The sequence below is a fragment of the Sycon ciliatum genome, chromosome 1 (assembly GCF_964019385.1).
Source record: "Sycon ciliatum chromosome 1, ocSycCili1.1, whole genome shotgun sequence".
Lineage (NCBI taxonomy): Eukaryota > Metazoa > Porifera > Calcarea > Leucosolenida > Sycettidae > Sycon > Sycon ciliatum.
The window spans coordinates 3,554,445-3,573,214 of NC_088643.1; the positions used below are offsets into that span (position 1 = coordinate 3,554,445).

At 47.8% G+C, this 18,770-nt stretch overlaps 1 protein-coding gene across 1 annotated transcript in view; it reads right to left on the reverse strand.

The window, feature by feature from the left end:
• Positions 1-666: 666 nt before the first annotated feature.
• Positions 667-18,770, reverse strand: part of LOC135807352 (uncharacterized) — a 29,492-nt gene continuing 11,388 nt past the window's right edge. Inside the window, exons 18-38 of the mRNA XM_065321258.1 lie at positions 18,644-18,703; positions 17,210-17,306; positions 16,387-16,453; positions 15,391-15,507; positions 14,668-14,805; positions 13,580-13,884; positions 13,166-13,256; positions 12,664-12,763; positions 12,206-12,300; positions 11,037-11,135; positions 10,347-10,414; positions 9,587-9,744; positions 8,815-9,074; positions 8,076-8,297; positions 7,753-7,802; positions 6,876-7,124; positions 6,232-6,262; positions 5,250-5,330; positions 4,497-4,589; positions 4,079-4,163; positions 667-1,969 (exon numbers count right to left, since the gene is read on the reverse strand). Of these exons, the coding sequence (XP_065177330.1) occupies positions 1,815-1,969; positions 4,079-4,163; positions 4,497-4,589; positions 5,250-5,330; positions 6,232-6,262; positions 6,876-7,124; positions 7,753-7,802; positions 8,076-8,297; positions 8,815-9,074; positions 9,587-9,744; positions 10,347-10,414; positions 11,037-11,135; positions 12,206-12,300; positions 12,664-12,763; positions 13,166-13,256; positions 13,580-13,884; positions 14,668-14,805; positions 15,391-15,507; positions 16,387-16,453; positions 17,210-17,306; positions 18,644-18,703 (2,621 nt within the window). The 3' untranslated portion in view covers positions 667-1,814. The remainder of the gene's footprint in view (positions 1,970-4,078; positions 4,164-4,496; positions 4,590-5,249; positions 5,331-6,231; positions 6,263-6,875; positions 7,125-7,752; positions 7,803-8,075; positions 8,298-8,814; positions 9,075-9,586; positions 9,745-10,346; positions 10,415-11,036; positions 11,136-12,205; positions 12,301-12,663; positions 12,764-13,165; positions 13,257-13,579; positions 13,885-14,667; positions 14,806-15,390; positions 15,508-16,386; positions 16,454-17,209; positions 17,307-18,643; positions 18,704-18,770) is intronic.

Genomic DNA, 18,770 nt, shown 5'->3' on the forward strand with positions numbered 1-18,770 from the left:
CATGAGCTAGTGTGCCAAAGGGCGTTTAGTTGGAGCTTCAGTGCATCACCTTCGCCGAAAGAGGCCCTTTCTGAGATTTGGCCGATGGACTATGTGCAACTCCGGATCTCTCCTGCATAATCTGCAGATACCCCCGCCCTTGGCGGAATTTTTTGTTGACGTCACCTTTTTTCAGAAGAACGCACATTTTGCCGTAGTAGGCGTAGAGCAGTGTGAGAGCACGTGCTGGGAACCGACCTTGTTGTAGTGTAAAGCCGGCCAAGAGCACGAGGGAAAACTTCCGAAAAACTCGCAGCGCATGCCTCGTCGAAAAGATTACGTCAACAAAACATTCCGCCGTGGGCCTACCCATCCGCGAGTTGCACACTCTTGTTTATCTACTCTTGATAATAATGGTTGTGCGGTGCAAACCTCTAACCAAGGACCACCTGCCACTAAAGACCACTTAATCATAGTCTTTCTCTGGCCCCAAGAGGTGGTTGTTAGTCTCAGGTTGTACTGTACTTACCCCCCCCCCCCCCTCCCCCCTCCATATTACTCTTGGTTGAGTTGTGGCCGTTAGGATGCAACACACTGTGACAGTCTGTACTTGCAAATGAATGCATTGCAACTACACGCAGCGTCCCATTTTGATAACAGGGGAGTCATAAAGAACACGTTGCATCATCAGACTTTTAAAACACATCTTCAGCTTTTAAACCATGGAACCATGGAAGCATTGCACTGTACAACAGACATGTGCGCCTGACGCTGTGCAGTCAGAATGTAGCAAGACAAGCTGTACACGTGTGACGTTGTGTGACTGATGGAGCAAGACAATGGAATCAAACAACTGGAAGGTGCTGGATAGCGAGGTTAAAATTGAGCACGAGGGCAAGCAAGCAAGACTCTACATGCGTACGTGGGCAACAGGGAGTCGTAAAATACCGGTATTTTACGACTCCCTAGTGGGCAAGTTCCATACCAGTAGCTGCCAGATCATAAAAATAAAATGAACAGAATAGATCGGAATAGATCAGGAATAGGCTGCACGTGTACTTCTGAAGTAGCAACGGCCATGGCGTCGGGTGAACGTGCTCAGGAAGCGGGGCAGCAGCCGGCAAAACAGCTGTGTTGTGAAGTTCCATTACAACAGACAGCAGTCACGTATTGCAGTAAGCAGATAACTACACTGCTGCATGCGCGACAAGACGGGCGAGCGTGAGAGCGCAAAGAACCGAGCGGGGAAACGCAACAGCACACTCAACAGAAAATAGGGTAGACTGATAGGGGAATGCTATACACACCCATGTACGCACCCACCTACACACGCATCAAAAAGAAGCGACGAGACATGTTATTGCGAACGGCGAAGGAGGAAAGAGGAAAGAATCGCACGGAAAGGGAAAGTAAAGTATAATAGTAGATAATCACGGACTTGGCGGCAGAGGGTACAAGACTTGGCGGCAGAGGGTACAAGACTTGGCGGCAGAGGGTACAAGACTTGGCGGCAGAGGATACAAGACTTGGCGGCAGAGGGTACAAGACTTGGCGGTAGAGGGTACAGGACGCGGCAGAGGACATGCTGCTAAGAGGCAGCACGGGGGGGGGGGGGGGGGGGGCGACAAACAACGGCAAGCACAAACAACGGCAAGCACAAACAACGGCAAGCACAAACAACGGCAAACACAAACAACGGCAAGCACAAACAACGGCAAGCGCAGCATAAGACACCGAAGAGAAAGAGACAGATTGGTACGTCATTACAGCGATGACATCGCTACCTTCATGGCGAGGTGCAGTGCAGAAGATGTCACACGCGCAGCCTCTCAGTCTCAGACCTTCTCCAGCTCAGCCCTGAACTCATCAACGGCTCGGCGCAGTTTCTGTTCCTCACCAGGGGACTGACACTCGCGTAGCCAGCGCGACAGCTGGCGTAATATCACATCCTTCTGAATGGTGAAGTGCACAGCGATGATGTCTTCAAATCCTGGCGAAACAACACCAAGAAAGGAGTCATACAAAGGTTTAGAAAAAACATCAGTTGGAAACACGCTGCGACAAGGCCAACGACAACATGCATATCTAAAGTTCTACCACGAGTACATGGGCCACAACCAGCTAAAACATGTCTTAGGGTGAAAATTTTCAAATTTTGTTTTCCTCCAGAAAACAGTTCTTGGGACCTTACTTGACCTCTTGAAGGTGATACAGGGCAGAAAAGTAGTCTACAAGTGCCCCAAACACCGCTTTCAAAATGTGTACTTTGAAATAAAAATGACAGTATTCGCACAGTCTGACACAAAGCGACAAACTATTACTTGGTGGCTTTTGTGGCGGAGCACAATACAACGGAACTAAAGATGTTGACACCGACTTGAGCATGTCAACGACATCAGTTCAAAGGCATGGCCCAAGTTCTTCCTGGAAAGCAACACGATGCGCTGGGCGGCGTTGCACTTGCATACTCTTTCGATTCTGGCAGTGACACTTTCGATCGCCGCCTGCGTTTCCCAGACTGCGTCAGACGCCTCATGAGAGCTGAACGCAAGTAACGTCGTAAGGCAGCCGGTTCGCCGCCTAAATGATTATGTACTAGCCCACAACTTGTGCCTCTTCACTACTGGAGACGACGGGGACGATTCAGCTTCGCTGTCGACATCAACATCAATGAGATCCCAACAAATTGTCAGCGTCGCTCTGCAGACCCGCCGCCACGGACTTGCAGACACCTGAACAAACCTGGGCCATGCACAGCGATCGTCTGGCCGTGCGAGCTGCTCTTGTATCACTAGATGCGGACATTGTCAGTCTTTGCTCGCCAGCTACTTGAAGTAGTACGCCAAACAAGTGTTTGAACAAAATTTGAGAAGATGATCACCACATCATGAATCATTTGAATGAAGTGCAGAGTGAACGCGCTCCAAAAAACATTTTTTTCATTTCGTCATTTCCCAACTTTTTTACGAAACCCCAAAGACATGTTTTAGCTGATCGCGGCCCACATAAGCTCCCAAAGGGTGTGCAACTCCTGATATCCTTTCTATGGCGTTTGCCGATGGCGAGAACTCACATCATGTGGTGCAGTGTTCCCTTTGTGTGCTCTCGGCCCGTTTTTAGCCAGCAGCAGAGTAGTAAAAACAGTATTCCCTGTGAGTTTTCGCCATCAGAGACAACACACCATATGCAGAGTTGCACACTCTCGGGAGCTTATTTACTCTTGTTTCTATCCGACTGTGCTTGCACGTTACAGTACATTTGTACAATCAGGTACAGTTGTACGAAATAGCGGTTGCGACTTCGGCGATGATTTTGTTAGGAATGGGTTTGCTCCCACAAGTAAAGTCGGCGGAATAGTGCGAGCTCCAGTGTGGGAGAAAAACCCATTCCTAACATGTCGCGCTGAGTGAAATCCAACTCAACGGGAATATCCAGCGCCCTGGACAGCCCTCAACGCCCTGGAAGTGGTGTGAATGCTGCCGGACGCACACATGTACACATACAGTGATGTGATCGGAAACGGTCCACGGCGTGAGCCAGCCTTGTACTTTGGGTCGGATTTCACCGAGCGCAACCGCTCACGTAGTAAAGTCATGTACATGTCATGTCACGTCTGATGATCGGTTAAAACCGTGAAACTCAGAGTTACAGCAGAAACGCGTTTGATTCCTCTCAAGTGTGTGTAGTAAAGTCCAGTACATGTACATGTACTGTCTGTGTCTGTAAAGGCAGATTAGACACTGCTACAGTAGACCACATATCACATGGTCAAAAATTCTCAGAATGGCCAGCAGCTACGTGAATTATCACTAGTTCAGCTCCACGTACAGCCACCATAGCCCACACACAAGAGTGAACTAGCTGCCTTGAAGTTGAGGAGTGTGCAGCTCTGCAGGTGGGGGAGACTGACGGCGAAAACTCACATCATGCAAAGCATTCGCTTCAGTTCTGGCCAAAAAAACCCAATCCCTTGAGTCATTGTCACGCCAGCAGCTGCTGTACAGCCCCAGCCCTGTCAACACTGGGCTGTGCACTGCACTGGTGCAGGGTGCAAACTTGACTCACGCGAGCAGTACTATACGTACGGTGCATGGCTTACCAATGGGTGGTTTACGTAGCATGCCCAGCATAGCATGGCGCACTGTGGATAGACGTAAACTAGCATTGTACTTGGTGCTACGCTCCTGGAGTGTACAGACATCAAACACACACACACACACACACACACACACACACACGCACGCACGCACGCACACACATATGTACACACGCACACACACACACACATACACACACACACGCACACACACACACACATACACACACACACACACACAGACACACACACACACACACACACACACACACACACACACACACACACACACACACACACACACACACATGCACACACAAAAAAAGAACATGAGGAGACATACAAAACGAAAGCTTCTGCGAATAAGGTTGTGCGCTGACTGCAGTACAATGCCAAGGCTACCTTGTACACTCCTACTTACGTTTCCTTCCGTGGTTCCCCGCATCCGCTCATAGCCAGGCTCGTTGTACATGGGATCCGGGATCAAGATCATGCCCTGGATAGACAACAAGACCTGGCACACACGTACACACACATACACAGACACACACACACACAGACACACGTACACACACACGTACACACACGTACACACACACACACGTACACACACACACACACACACAAACACATGCACTGTCTTGGACATTGAAATCTGATGGGACGACAGCGGTCGGCAGGCACCCTCACTACTTTTAGCATATATACATGCACTGTAGTTCACTGTACTTAAGTACACACTGTAAAAAGGGACCAGCAGTGCTCGCGGCTGCAAGGCCAGCGCCCCGTGGCCGCTCGACTTCTCAACGGATTTCAATGTCCGCTACAGTATACAGGATATAACCGTTACATGACACAGGTAGTGAACGGATGGATGAATCTCAGAGAGGTGTTTACGCAGACAGAGAAGCAGACAGGCTGACACAGCACTATCATTCAAAGGAGGCCCTATCTCAAAGCATGAAAAAAAACTCGCTCGTAGTACGCGGTTCCAGTGAAAATCACCGACTGCATGGAGTGCAAAATTGTACAAATTTTCGATCCGTGCGTACTCATTTTCATTTGAATTGTTGAACTTGAAACGGTCGTAACTTTGGAACCAGTAAAAATAATAATAATAATAATAAAAAAATCTCAAAGCATGCCAAACTACAAGCACAAGCACATGCATTACCTGATAGATGGACGACGTTTTCGGGTCCCATTTCTCACTGGCATCTCCACCGTGCCAGGTACCCAGCAAACTGAGACAGACCTGAACAACACACACATGGCAAGTGGCAAGTGCATACAAAGTAAGATGTAGATCTACAGGTGTGAAAGAGAGCAGTCACCAATGACTCACCATCAGAGATAGAGCGATGGCATGAATAGTAACTAGCACCAGTGCATACGCCGTTCAAGTAAGCTACTACCCAGCGTTTCATGATCACACACTAGCCAAGAAGCTGTCTGATGAGTGCACTGTCATAGCACTCAAATATGCAACTTACTTCTCAGTCTATACACCTGTGTATATGCCTGCTGTTACATACACACTACACGCTGCACAGTGCTAACGGCAAGGAGCCGTGGCACGGCACTTTTGACAGAAATATGCACATTGCTGTGTGTTGTGTCCACTCAGAATAAGCTATGCGGCGCTACAGGCAGGGCATTGGGGCTGGCTGAAAACACATCCGAGTAGTGCAGACACACAACGTGTTTACAGTACACGTCACTTGCTTTCTCCAGTACATGTGCTCTTGTGGACATGGAAATCCTGTGGAATGACCGGGGACAGCACCCTTACTGCCTGGCCTTAGCGCGTACACACTGCAAAAATGGACAAGCGGTTCTTACGGCTGCAAGGCCAGCGCCCGAAGGCCACTTGACTTCTCAACTGGTTTCAATGTCCCCGACAGTACTTGGAGGTAGAAGTGCAGTAAACATGTCTATTGCTACACCCCGCAGTACTTGTCCCTGCACCACCGCAGCTCTACAAACCACCTTCCTTCCAGCAGGTCTGTTGCCAGTACTCAGACTACTTCGCAACAGCGTCAGCAACTGCCTGCTGTCTACAAAGGAAATGAAATAGAGCGTTGGAGCAGCAGCAACAGCATGCGGAATGGTTCACTTCACCGGAAGCCGTACACAAGATATGGCATGCAGCTTACCTTTCCATCTGCATATAGATTGGGGTTGAACCTGGCAACGACAGAGCATGACACAAACACAGCAGAGTTCAAGAGACGAACGACATGGTATTTACCAAACCGCTACTTATCTGGAATGAAACAGGATGTGCTAATGATATTTCACTGAGTTCAGCCGTTTGTCGCTAACTTGACAATGTCTCGCAAGTGAAAGCGCACACTGCATTCCCTACGGCAGGCCAATCCACGTCAACCAGGACGAATCAAAGCGGCTATCACAATGACGGGCTCTTTGAAACACGACGTGCAGAATAGACCGCACTGGTCTGAATGCAGTGTGCTGAAGAACTACCAGGCTGGGATGCTCCCTAGCAACAAGAACACTGTCTGCAGTACTGCACAGGCCTTCAGGTACGGACTATTATAAGAACATCATAATTATCGGGCTAGTGAAGTAGATTGGCTTAGCCTACGTACTTCGGTTGAGGGCATTGTATGGGGTAGCTTTATTTGTACCTTTCAGAATGAGAAAAAAAAGCAGTGGAATACATGTTCCCTGGCACATACACTTTCACATCAAACCAGTACCGACACTCACACACACACACTCACACACACACGCACACAGACAGACAGACACACACACACAATCATCACCACCATACCTGACAGTTCCACTGCCCGTGGTGATCAGCTTGACCAGGGGTGGATTGGTAGGATAGGATGCCGGACAGTAGATGTCAAACGCAAAGCAGCCAAGGCTATACGGCGTGTCCATAGGACCAGTAATCACTGCACGGATCACGTCAAGCCGATCCTCATCTTGGCGCAGGAAGATCGATGAGCCAGGGTGCAGAGGCAAACTGGTGGGCAGCTTCATCACCTCCTTCATCAGAGCGTGCACTTTCGGCGAGCTGCACACGCACAGAGCACGCACAGAGTCACACACTACGGCTTACCACTGTAGCAATAGGTAGTCTACTGGAACATGGATAAGGATGGCGTTGGTAGACCATGTAGCTAGGCCAACTCAACTTACAGTAGATACAATGTAGTAGGTCAATACCTCTCTGTAGTTACTACAACTTACTACAAGTAGTTATCAACCTGTACAATACATGCAGGTCAATAGCACCCTGCAGCAGCAGCCACCGTTTGTAGACAGGGTAGTACTGAATATACAGTACATGTATTGGGGGTCTCAGAGTAGCCGGCAACCCCTGTACTACAACGCAGGTCATCTGAAAAACGACTTTTGACATTTAGCAGAGATGGTTTTGTTCTTTTCTCTTGCTTTTCTGGCGTAACTTGGCACACATGCTGTGGAACACTTGGCAGCATTTTCATGACCGGCCAAGATTTCAGGAGAAAAAGGTGCAATCAACACGCAGCTGAACTTCAATAAACAGCATAGAACGCAAATTCCTCCACTGTTCATCGACACCTGTACGCCAAAAATCTATCTCCAATTCCTCAGACAAATACTCTGTACTCTTAGTCTCATATACCAAAATGTCCAATTCAAAGAAGCTGCTGCCGTACCGTGGATCCAGTGGCTGATCTGCAAACTGACTTTGCATAGCGTGATCATCCTAAGCAGACACAGACACATACACACACAGGCACACAAACACACACCGACAGACACACACGCACGCACGCATGCACGCACATACACACACACACACACACACACACACACAAACACACACACAGCCATCCAATCACATATACAATTTAGGCATATTGTTTTTTCCATGCATGGCCTGTTGTTCATCCAAGACAACCGACAGCATCCATAACAAAACTACAGACAGAATCCACAACAAACAGACAGCATCTGGCACTTAAGCACACCAACTTACCGCCAGTTCCTCGGTAGTGTCGACGACCGAATCACGCAGGGCCTCCACGTAAAGATCAGCGACACCGTCAATGCAGAGATCGACCGCCTCAGCTAGGTCCTGCCAGGCGGCTGTAGATACAGCTGCAGTGCCATCACCACCGTCAGCTGCATCCTCAGACTCAACTGTCAGGTCGCCCAGCGGAAGACCGTCAGCTGATAATGACGTCATCAAGTTTTTCACCTGGGACACAGGAGAATCGTGCACACGGATCTGTATAAGGGGACACAGTGGCTTGTGCAGCCCATTAATTAAAGCGGTCTTGCTTATTTCGAACATTTTCCATGCACCGATTTCCATCTGTGTGACGTCCATACAAGCGAGATTGATAATTCGAAGCAGGCACGAACAGCAGTACTCATATTTTCGAAGTGCTTCGAGCATGGATGGGACCTTCTGCACAGAATTTAGCACCGATATTTCGAAGTTCGTGACATTCTAAGAATTGTACAATATGTTTACTCGTACTTTAAAAGTATTATGTTCGCGGCTTTTGACACTCTGTACGTCGAACTATTTGTATTATGTTTACAGTACAGCACTCAGCAGGTTTCGGGTTTTATTCGTTGAAGTAAATAGTTGACAGTTCATGTGTTTTTAGAACTGTTTTGATATTTTCCGTGGCGCCTATTCTGCAGTTGCACGCTTGTGTACAACTTATCAAACCGGCCAGCAGGAGTACATATAAACACACACGCACCTTGTCCATCAGAGATTGGAAGGCCTTGATGTGAAGCTCCGAAGCACCTGGGCACTGGTGCAGGATATGCCCGGCCTGCACCATGGTGGCGTCGGAGTAATCCGGATGCTCGGCAAGGGCTGTAATGAAGCCGTTGCAATCCTCGCTGGACGCAGACAAAGCGGCGGCGGCAGCAGCAGCAGCAGTACCGGTACTAGCAATGCTGTCAGTACTGCTCTGACTTGTCTCGTCTAGGTCCGGCGAGGAAAGGCTTGCTCCACCTGCAGTGCACACACACAAGCACATGACGTGCACACGACAGCAAGTGTTTTCTTTGTAAGTCTCCAGATCTACATGCGGTTTGCAAGACTAAGCACATATAGAGCATGTACACATGCAATTGCCGTGTTTAGAACGAGATTGTGACAATCCAAAGGCAAATTGTCTGGAGTCTATTCTCGTTAAAATGCATTGCACGTGCTTAGGGAAGATGTTCAGAATACAACAATTACATGCAATCATTCATTGTCCACCTCTCTCTAACTAATGAATAATTGTTCATTGGTTCCGCAACATTGGCCGCAGTGCTAATCCCTCCACACGATAGGGAGTCACCGTACTTTTTCCTTACTGCGGCGGGCGGGTGTTCTTTCTGGCGGTAGTCAGCTAGGCCTAGCGTGCTTGTCACTTCCCTTTCATCCCATTCACCCTTCCAGGAAACTCCCCTGATAACTATCCATTTCCTTTAGGAGAATCTTTAAATAAAGTATGAATGAATGCATGCACAACTTACTGCTGATCTGACCAGCTGCTGGCAGCGATGCAGCAGCAGGCGTGGAGAGTGATGACATGAGGCTGGCCATCGAACTACCGCTGCTCTCAAGTAAGCCGGCCATCCGCAGGGCCAGCGACACGATGGTCAAGACAAGTTGACGTGGATTGAAGTTCATCCTATAGGGCAACAGCAGCAACAGGAACATGACAGCCAAACACAGAGTTAAGCAATGGGGTCTAACTTAGGACCGACGAACACAACTACTTGAGAAAGATCAAGGCACCAGAGGATACTGCAAAGCTGATTGGTGTTGGAATGTCCGAACACAGACTGAGATTATGAAGCAGCACAGACCAACAAATGAGCCATTGCTGTTACATGTACTGCCAAGAATCCAGATACAGATAAGAGACAAATGGGAAAGAAAAGGAAGAAGGAGACAATGTTCTGCAGCACAGAACTCCAGCACAATACCTGTACCATGCAGGTGAGGTTGGACAGTCAAGACAAGGAACATTCCAACACACGAAGCACAGAAGCCATGTAGTTTCGACTAGGTCTACCTTCATACCATTACTTTTCAAGTCGAATACAGCAGCAAGGAAGTCCTTATAACCGGCAGTTTGGCAGTCAGAGCAGTGACATAACTGTATTTGACTTAAAAATGAATGGTATGAAAGGCCTAGTCGAAACTACATGGCTTCTGTGCTTCACGTGTTGGTTTGCTTCTCTCCAACCAAGAATCTATACAAGGGACATTGCGATCGCTGGCACTGACTTTTCCAGATCCTTGACCTTCAGGTCCATCCTGTGACCGCCGCAAAGGGAATCAATGAACTCCACAATCTGCGAACAAAACGCACACACACACACGATCGTACGCAAACACACGCACAGTCCCCGTCTAAACATTAGCCACAGTACTATCATAGGAAGACTAGGTCAGAGCAGACTTGCTCCTTCCCATTCACTCTGCAATGATATCAAACTCCTTTTTATGACTTGTAAGTAATTTTGAAAGGATTGGGAGAGCTTCAAATTCAAAGGATCAGTCGGGGAAGTGAACTGCCCGAGAAGAGAAAAAATGCCAGACCCACCAGGACTCGAACCCTACAATTGTAGGTTCAGCCTGGTCCCATAGCTCAGTGGTTAGAGCATTGCTCATGACAAGCAAGGTCCCGGGTTCGAGTCCTGGTGGGTCTGGCGTTTTTTCTCTCTTTTCAGGCAGTTCACTTCCCCGACGGATCATCACATCGGATCATCACTTCATCAGACAGCTGTCTGATGAAGTGTTTTGACACGAAACTCGGAGTAACAGCGGAAAGAGACTTGTTTGATTCATTGCTGTGTAATGTTTTTATTACTTGCTCTGTCCAGTGGACATTGAGCACTGTAAGCAGCCAAGGGGCTTTAGACAACTGTGTATATGATGTAGATGTACGTGTGGTAGCAAACATAGTACACATACCGCAGCAGATGCACGGACGCTCAGCGGGGCTTTCCAGAAGAGTCTCGCTACGGTTGGCTCCTCGACCATCTGCTCCAGAAGGCTCAGCGTCTTCACGGCCTGTACACAAATACCCACGCCCACACCAACAACAACAACAACAACAACAACAACAACAACAACAACAACAACAACAACAACAACAACAACAACAACAACAACAACAACAACAACAACAACAACAACAAAGAGCAGAACATGATACAGGATGGCAACACAAGCAGCAACAGCAGCAACACAAGCAGCAACAGCAGCAACACAAGCAGCAACAGCAGAAACACAAGCAGCAACAGCAGCAACACAAGCAGCAACAGCAGCAACACAAGCAGCAACACAAGCAGCAACACAAGCAGCAACAGCAGCAACACAAGCAGCAACAGCAGCAACACAAGCAGCAACAGCAGCAACACAAGCAGCAACAGCAGCAACACAAGCAGCAACAGCAGCAACACAAGCAGCAACAGCAGCAACACAAGCAGCAACAGCAGCAACACAAGCAGCAACAGCAGCAACACAAGCAGCAACAGCAGCAACACAAGCAGCAACAGCAGCAACACAAGCAGCAACAGCAGCAACACAAGCAGCAACAGCAGCAACACAAGCAGCAACAGCAGCAACACAAGCAGCAACAGCAGCAACACAAGCAGCAACAGCAGCAACAGCAGCAACACAAGCAGCAACAGCAGCAACACAAGCAGCAACACAAGCAGCAACATAAGCAGCAACAGCAGCAACACAAGCAGCAACAGCAGCAACACAAGCAGCAACACAAGCAGCAACACAAGCAGCAACACAAGCAGGAGCAATAATAGACTACGCAGCCAGTCTAGTTTCATCATTGTTCACCAAGAGCATGGCAAACGAAGCGGCTAAGGGCCTATTGATAACAACCTTCCTTGAGTATTACTTCGAAGTACAATGTTTTCTGTGTATTGAGCAGGGAGTGGTGCTTTCTTGCAGGTTAGCCGAGTGGAGGGTGCGACGGGCTCCTCGTGTGCTCCGGATGGCAGTGGTGAGTCAGTCAAGTGTCAAGTTCGGCAGGAAGCGTGTGTTCCTCGTTGGAACAACCAACTACAATGTTTCTGCTACATCAGTGCTAGAACAGCCCTAATGCGAACACTGCCACTAACCATCTTCATGAAGCCACTGCCGACACTCTCCTCACTACGCAGGAACCCCTCCTTCTCTCGGCGTTCCTTGGAAGACAGGGCTTTCCATGCCTTCTCTGCAATTGCAAATAAAGAGAAAGACGAACAAGACGAACAACAACAACAATTTTTTCTTCAGACTTTTCCCGTTTGCGTCTTTCCCTCAAACCAATGAACAACATCATGAGAACATATAGCACGTAGCGGCGGGGCGCTCTTGCGGTACTTCACTACGGTACGAGCCGAGAGGGCATAGCATGACATGTTCGCTTGCATTGTTTTCAGTGCCGCAGAGTGCCTGTCTATGGCCGCATGCTATTCTGAACTTTGGACGATCCATAAATTAGCTGCACTCCAGGACTCCACTCTGTTGTTGGGTTTGATCACATCCCTTTGTTGGCAGACACACAGATTGCAGCATCATCCTCACTCAGACTTACCATCATCCTTAGCTAGTTGTATTTGACGCACATTGGCAACACGGCGCAGCGCATCATTCATCTGATACAGAAGTGTGTCCAAGGTGGCATTTAGAAAGCGCTGCAGCGAGAATACGGTGGAGAGAGAGACAGAGAGAGAAACGTGAGAGAGAGAGGGGGGGGGGAGAAGCAGGAGTGTGCTCAAGAAAACACCTTAGAGCACTCCACCACCAATGAATGGAAGTACCAAACTATAAAATCGGCAGGTGTCATGCCCTGACACCTACACCCACACCCACATTCACACAAACACAGTAGCGCTGCACCAAATTCTGCAACAAAGCACAAGGGTTCAGCATGCAAACCAATGGCAACCGTCACCCAAACTAGAGCTTTCCACAGATATACTGAAGTAATTCCGTAGACACAGTGAGAATAGAAATCTTCACTACAGAACCAGCACAGGTAGCTCATACTGAGTCATAGAGACACTAGCATGTGCTTGACTACAAGTGCAACTCACCTCAAAGCGAGGTGTGCCAACCTGGGCAATAACTGAACTGCGACAATCGTTCCTGGACCACATGTGCTTCAGCAGCTTCTGGATATGAGCACTAAGAAGAGAGAGAGAGAGAGAGAGAGAGAGAGAGAGAGAGAGATAGAGAGAGATAGAGAGAGAGATAGAGGGAGAGAGAGAGAGAGAGGGAGAGAGAGAAAGAGAGAGAGAAAGAGAGAGAGAGAGAGAAAAAGAGAGAGAAACAAATATTACATAAAAACTTCACACCTAGCGTGACATAGTAGAACAAGTTAGTAGCCAGTCGCAGCTGCCGAGCAAGGACAGTGCCGTTCACGGACACAATGGGAATGTTCAAATGACATCAGCGTTCCTGCCATTGGGTTAGCCAGTCCGCATATAAAAACAATTGGCTTCACTTACCGTGCTCCAAACTTATCAAAGTCTTCTTTGTCGACGTCGAGACCTTCGACAAGATCGACGGCAGCGTACGTGTGAAGCAGAGCCGGCCCTAACTGTGTCTGTACGGTTGGACTGGTGTGTACAATACTAGCCAGCTCGGTGTGGACACCGCTACCCCAGCCGTGTCCAGGCCGGTGCTGTGAGGCTCGGTTCGACGTCTCCAGGAAGACCAGTAGCAGCTCAACAATACGTGTCTGGGCTAGAGGGCTGGGCAGCAGGTCGGGTCTCTCCAGCAACAGGACACAGCAATCTACCAACGCCGTCATCTACAATGCAATGCACAACATGAATAACCAATACAGAGCATGCAACATTACATCACAAGTTCACAGCTGCCGTATATGAAGCAAAGGCGAGTGGTAAGTCCCATATACCGTACTTCCCCCAATATAAGTCGCACCTTTTTACATTAAAATTCAAGGGTAAAAAGGGGGATGCGACAATCAAGCACGCCTTATTAGTACTGATGTGAATGTATCCAAACTGGCTCAAACCTGAAAACTGGGGTGCGACTTAGAATCGGGGAAATACGGTACAGAAGAGCTTTGCTGCTTTTCCGACGCACAAGTTATCAATATTACCATGCACTTCCAGGTATAGTGTACATTATACAGTACACACACACACACACACGTGTGCACGTACGCACGCACGCACCCACCCAGCAGCAGCATCAGCAGCAGCAGCATCAGCAGCATCAGCTTGTGAATGTTCAAGCGAAGGCAGTAAACACTAAGCATGGCTATTCCGACACCAAACTGGGTCAGCATTTGCAGTAACAGGGAATGGGATGTATCGTTGTGGCTGTGCTTGGAGAACTTATGCACCTCTCACAAAAAATAGATATGGCAGCAGAAGGCAAACAATTTAATAACAATTCATCTCTTGAAGGCAAAAGGCGATCCAAAGAAAAGTGTTTACCGTATTAAAACTTTGTTTTTAGGCTACATGAAGGTCAATTACATACCCCGCTCACTCATGTGAACTGATTCATGCCCCCCCCCCCCACACACACACACACAATCATGTGAACGCATACATGGACTTACGGAGAGACCAGTAAGCAATGAAGGTTTGTGCTGAACAACAAAGGAAAACCATGAGGTCATGGCCTTGATAGAGAACTCAAGAATGTTGGAGCAGACGTTACGCTGCCGCTCATGTATTTCCTCCTCGCTGCCACCCTCCTGAACAGAGAGAGAAAGAGAAAGAGAGAGAGCAGAGAGAGAGAGAGAGCAGAGAGAGCAGAGAGAGCAGAGAGAGCAGAGAGAGCAGAGAGACCAAGTGCAAGAGAGAGAGAGAGAGAGAGAGAGAGAGAGAGAGAGAGAGAGAGAGAGAGAGAGAGAGAGAAAGAGAGAGAAGCAAGCCATTATATCAGCATTACACACGCCACACCAGTACTTCTCATCAAAGAGGTTGGCGAGCAATAGCTCACCATGGCAACCTGCATGACACCTAGGACACACAATAGACGTGGCAACTCGGTGACACTTGTGCAAACCAAGTAGCAACATGCAACTTCATTATACTGCATGCACTTTACTTTAGGACAGAAGTGTGATTGCATACACAAAGGTAGAACATCAGTGCTGTAGGCAATTCTTTCTGGTCTGCATTTGAACTTTGTGTTGTTTCCAGCTTCTTCGGCCATATCTTCATTATTATTTACTCCCCAGTGCAAAACGAAATTACTTCACCCTTTCAGTGCCTTCAAGTCATGCAGCGGAAGTTACATTAGAGTAGGCTGTAGCCTCAACACCACATCAGTTTACCTGGGCAGCATTAACCAGCAGCATGTTGATCCACACCGCCTGTGTGACGTAGAACTCGCTGATCTGGCGCACCAACACCGGATCCAGCAGACACGTGGACCAACTCAAGTAGAACAACTGGACACGCCATGACACATGTGAGCATGCACACATACACGTATACACACCCACACGTACATCCACCCACACATACATACATACACCCACACATACACACACACATGCGCACACACACACACACACACACGTACACACACACACACACACACGTACACACACACACACACACGTACACACACACACACACACACACACGTACACACACAGCATAGAAGAATCAAGATAAGAATACTAGTATGACCCAAGCGAGTTGTAATACCCTAAAGTACCGCGAGAGCGCCCCGTCTCGCGAGAGCGCCCCACCTTGATTTTACAGCCTGAGAAAGGAAAATCGTATGGCAGAGTGCAACGAAGTTTGTACGATGTGAGAATCTTAGTGTACTAAGGTCACGCTTGGCAGGGTTTTGTGTGGAGCTTGTGTCCGCTCGAAGGTACGGATTGACTGCAAAACGTGCAATATGTGTACAAGGTTCATGTCGTATGACCTACAGACAGCAGACCACCTCCACAATACGACCACGAAAGGATGAGATGGTGGGGCGCTCTGGCGGTACTTTACGGTACATGTACTACACAAGAGCTTGATGGTGACACTACGAGTCGTCCATGATCACGAGAATGTCTTGGCGAGATATTTGTCTACAACCAATCATTTTTTTTCCGATTTTGACAGCATGTTACAAGGCGAGGACGCGTAGTGCTCCTGACTACAATCATAACCCGGTTGGCAGAGTCCCGGTCTTGCGACCATTTGAACCGTATTGGGAAAACCCAGGTTTATCCTATCATTGCAATCCAGAGCATGTAGGAGTCAATGACTGAACTGTGTGTAGGCCACTGCACAATCATGGTACAACGCATGCCTGTGGAACTCACTGCAGAGTAAGTCTTGAGATCCTCCCGTTCCTTGCCAGTCTTGCTCTGCTGAGCGCGGGCTAAGTCACTATAGGCACAGCACAACACAGCATAGCACAGTGTACAAGATTGTGTACATGTGTACGCACAGTCATACAATAATATATCACGGTACATATACACAGATGCACAGACACAGACAGACACACACACATGTACACACATGTAGGCAGGCATGCATACACAGACACAGACACACATACGCAGACACACACACACAGACATACAAACACGCATGGACGCATGCAGACACACATACGCAGACACATTTGCATGGAATAAAGGTCATTTCGGAAAGATTACTTAGTTGGCCATTACCTAAAAACGGAACTCTTGTATGCTATATTTATAATAGTTGGTGATGGTACAAATGAGAAAATTAGCACAGAATCCCCGAGCTGTAGGCAGGAGGGTTCCATTCAAGGGCAGGATCAGCCGTCATAACTGACAAACAGTGGGTTTGACTTTGAATACAATTATGTAGTTTTCCGTACGCGACTCGATGACGGAGGCTCAACATTGCAACGATGTGCCTTGCAAACTTTCCCACATTCCAAAAGTGTTGTCAATCAAGGATACCGAGCTGACTGTGTGCATGCCGGGAAAGATTGCTATTGACCCGGGCCTTGGCTACTGCCATACCATATTTACTGGTATGCGAGTTACACGATGACCTGTGCGTGAAACTCACAATCCTTTCCATAAGCTGCACAAATAATGGCAATATGTTCCGGGCAACTTCCCCATGCTAGGCAAGATGGAATGCTACTGGGATGGTACTCACTGCAAGACGGAGTTGAAGCGACGGATGGTTGGCATGACACCGACATAAAGAGCTAGCTGGGTCATGTGAAAACATTCTGTCAGGAAATTCGCCGAGCCTGCAACACACAGAACATCACAATAGAGCGGCGCCACATCTTTGGTCATGTGACTAAATATGTGTAGAAACAAGAGTACATGAAAACCAGAGTGTGCAGCTTGGGGCCTTTTCTACTATGGGTGTCTGTCACGGCGGAATTCCGTGATTTCACATCTTGTTCATGTGACTAAATTTGTGTAGAAAGTGATCATGGCATGTGGACAGTGGAACCGACATGGCCACCGACATCATGTGACCCATAGATGCAGGGGTTGCGTGGAGCCAACCCGGCTTTCCAGCATCTACAGGGAGCCCCAGCATATACAGGATACAGGATACATTTTTTGAGGAAGTTTACTTATTTATGCTGTTGCCTCTTGTGTGCTCCGTGTGCGGCTGGTTGGGTTCTTTTCATTTGCTTTGAGTTTTTTACATTTAAAAAAAATTGTTTTGGGTTTATAATAGTTGCATTTCTATTATTTAACTCGGATGGAGAGCCAAGGATTAAAATTTAAAAAGAGGACCAAAAGTTTACAAGTTATCCGTTTTGTCCAACACTAACGGTTATAAGCAGAATACTGTTGAGTCAAAAATGTGCAACAATTAGCACAAAACTGACTGATGAGATCATGCCATTCAACGACCTTTTTTTATTATTTTAAGTTTTGTGCTAATTGTTGCACATTTTTGACTCAACAGTATTCTGCTTATAACCGTTAGTGTTGGACAAAACGGATAACTTGTAAACTTTTGGTCCTCTTTTTTAATTTCTATTATTGATCAATAAAATAGCGTTGCCGGGCGCTACGCAGCCCTAGCACTACAAACACTGGTCTGTGCACTCTATTAAACGCGGCGCTACTTTATTCATGAGGTTGGATTTCTCTGCCCAGCACTGTAGTACCTAGCAGCAGCAGCAGCAGTACTAATAGGCTATACTGCATACCTAGCAGCAAGAGTACATACATAAGAGTGTGGAACTCGACGATCCCCCAGCCCAGGGCGGATTTTTTTTTTATGACATCAGTCTTTGGCGGTGGTTTGGCTCACTGATGCCATCATGCGTAGTCAGAGATCAAAGTACAAATAATTTGTACATCACAGCTTCGGTAGTCGAAGCAGAACAACGCACGATAGATCGATGTGTCTTGAACCCGATGAACTCTCATCGTATCTACAAAACAAGCGCGGGAATGCATACGAACTTTGTCATACTTCTGCCAAAAGAATGCCACAATAAAAAAATTCCACCGTGGGTGAACCCATCGCAGCTCCAGTTAGGAGTTGCATACTCTTGGTTATGTACTCTTGCTAGCAGCAGTGTGCTGTAACTTTGTAAGAGGCTATAGTTCATACCTTGATACAGGGCTGGCATAGCAAACCTCTCAGTGCCTGCTTTCAGACGATCCTTGGCATCTGCACAGATACAGACAGACAAAACGCGATCGAGTGATTCAACTACATGTACATACATTTGACAGTG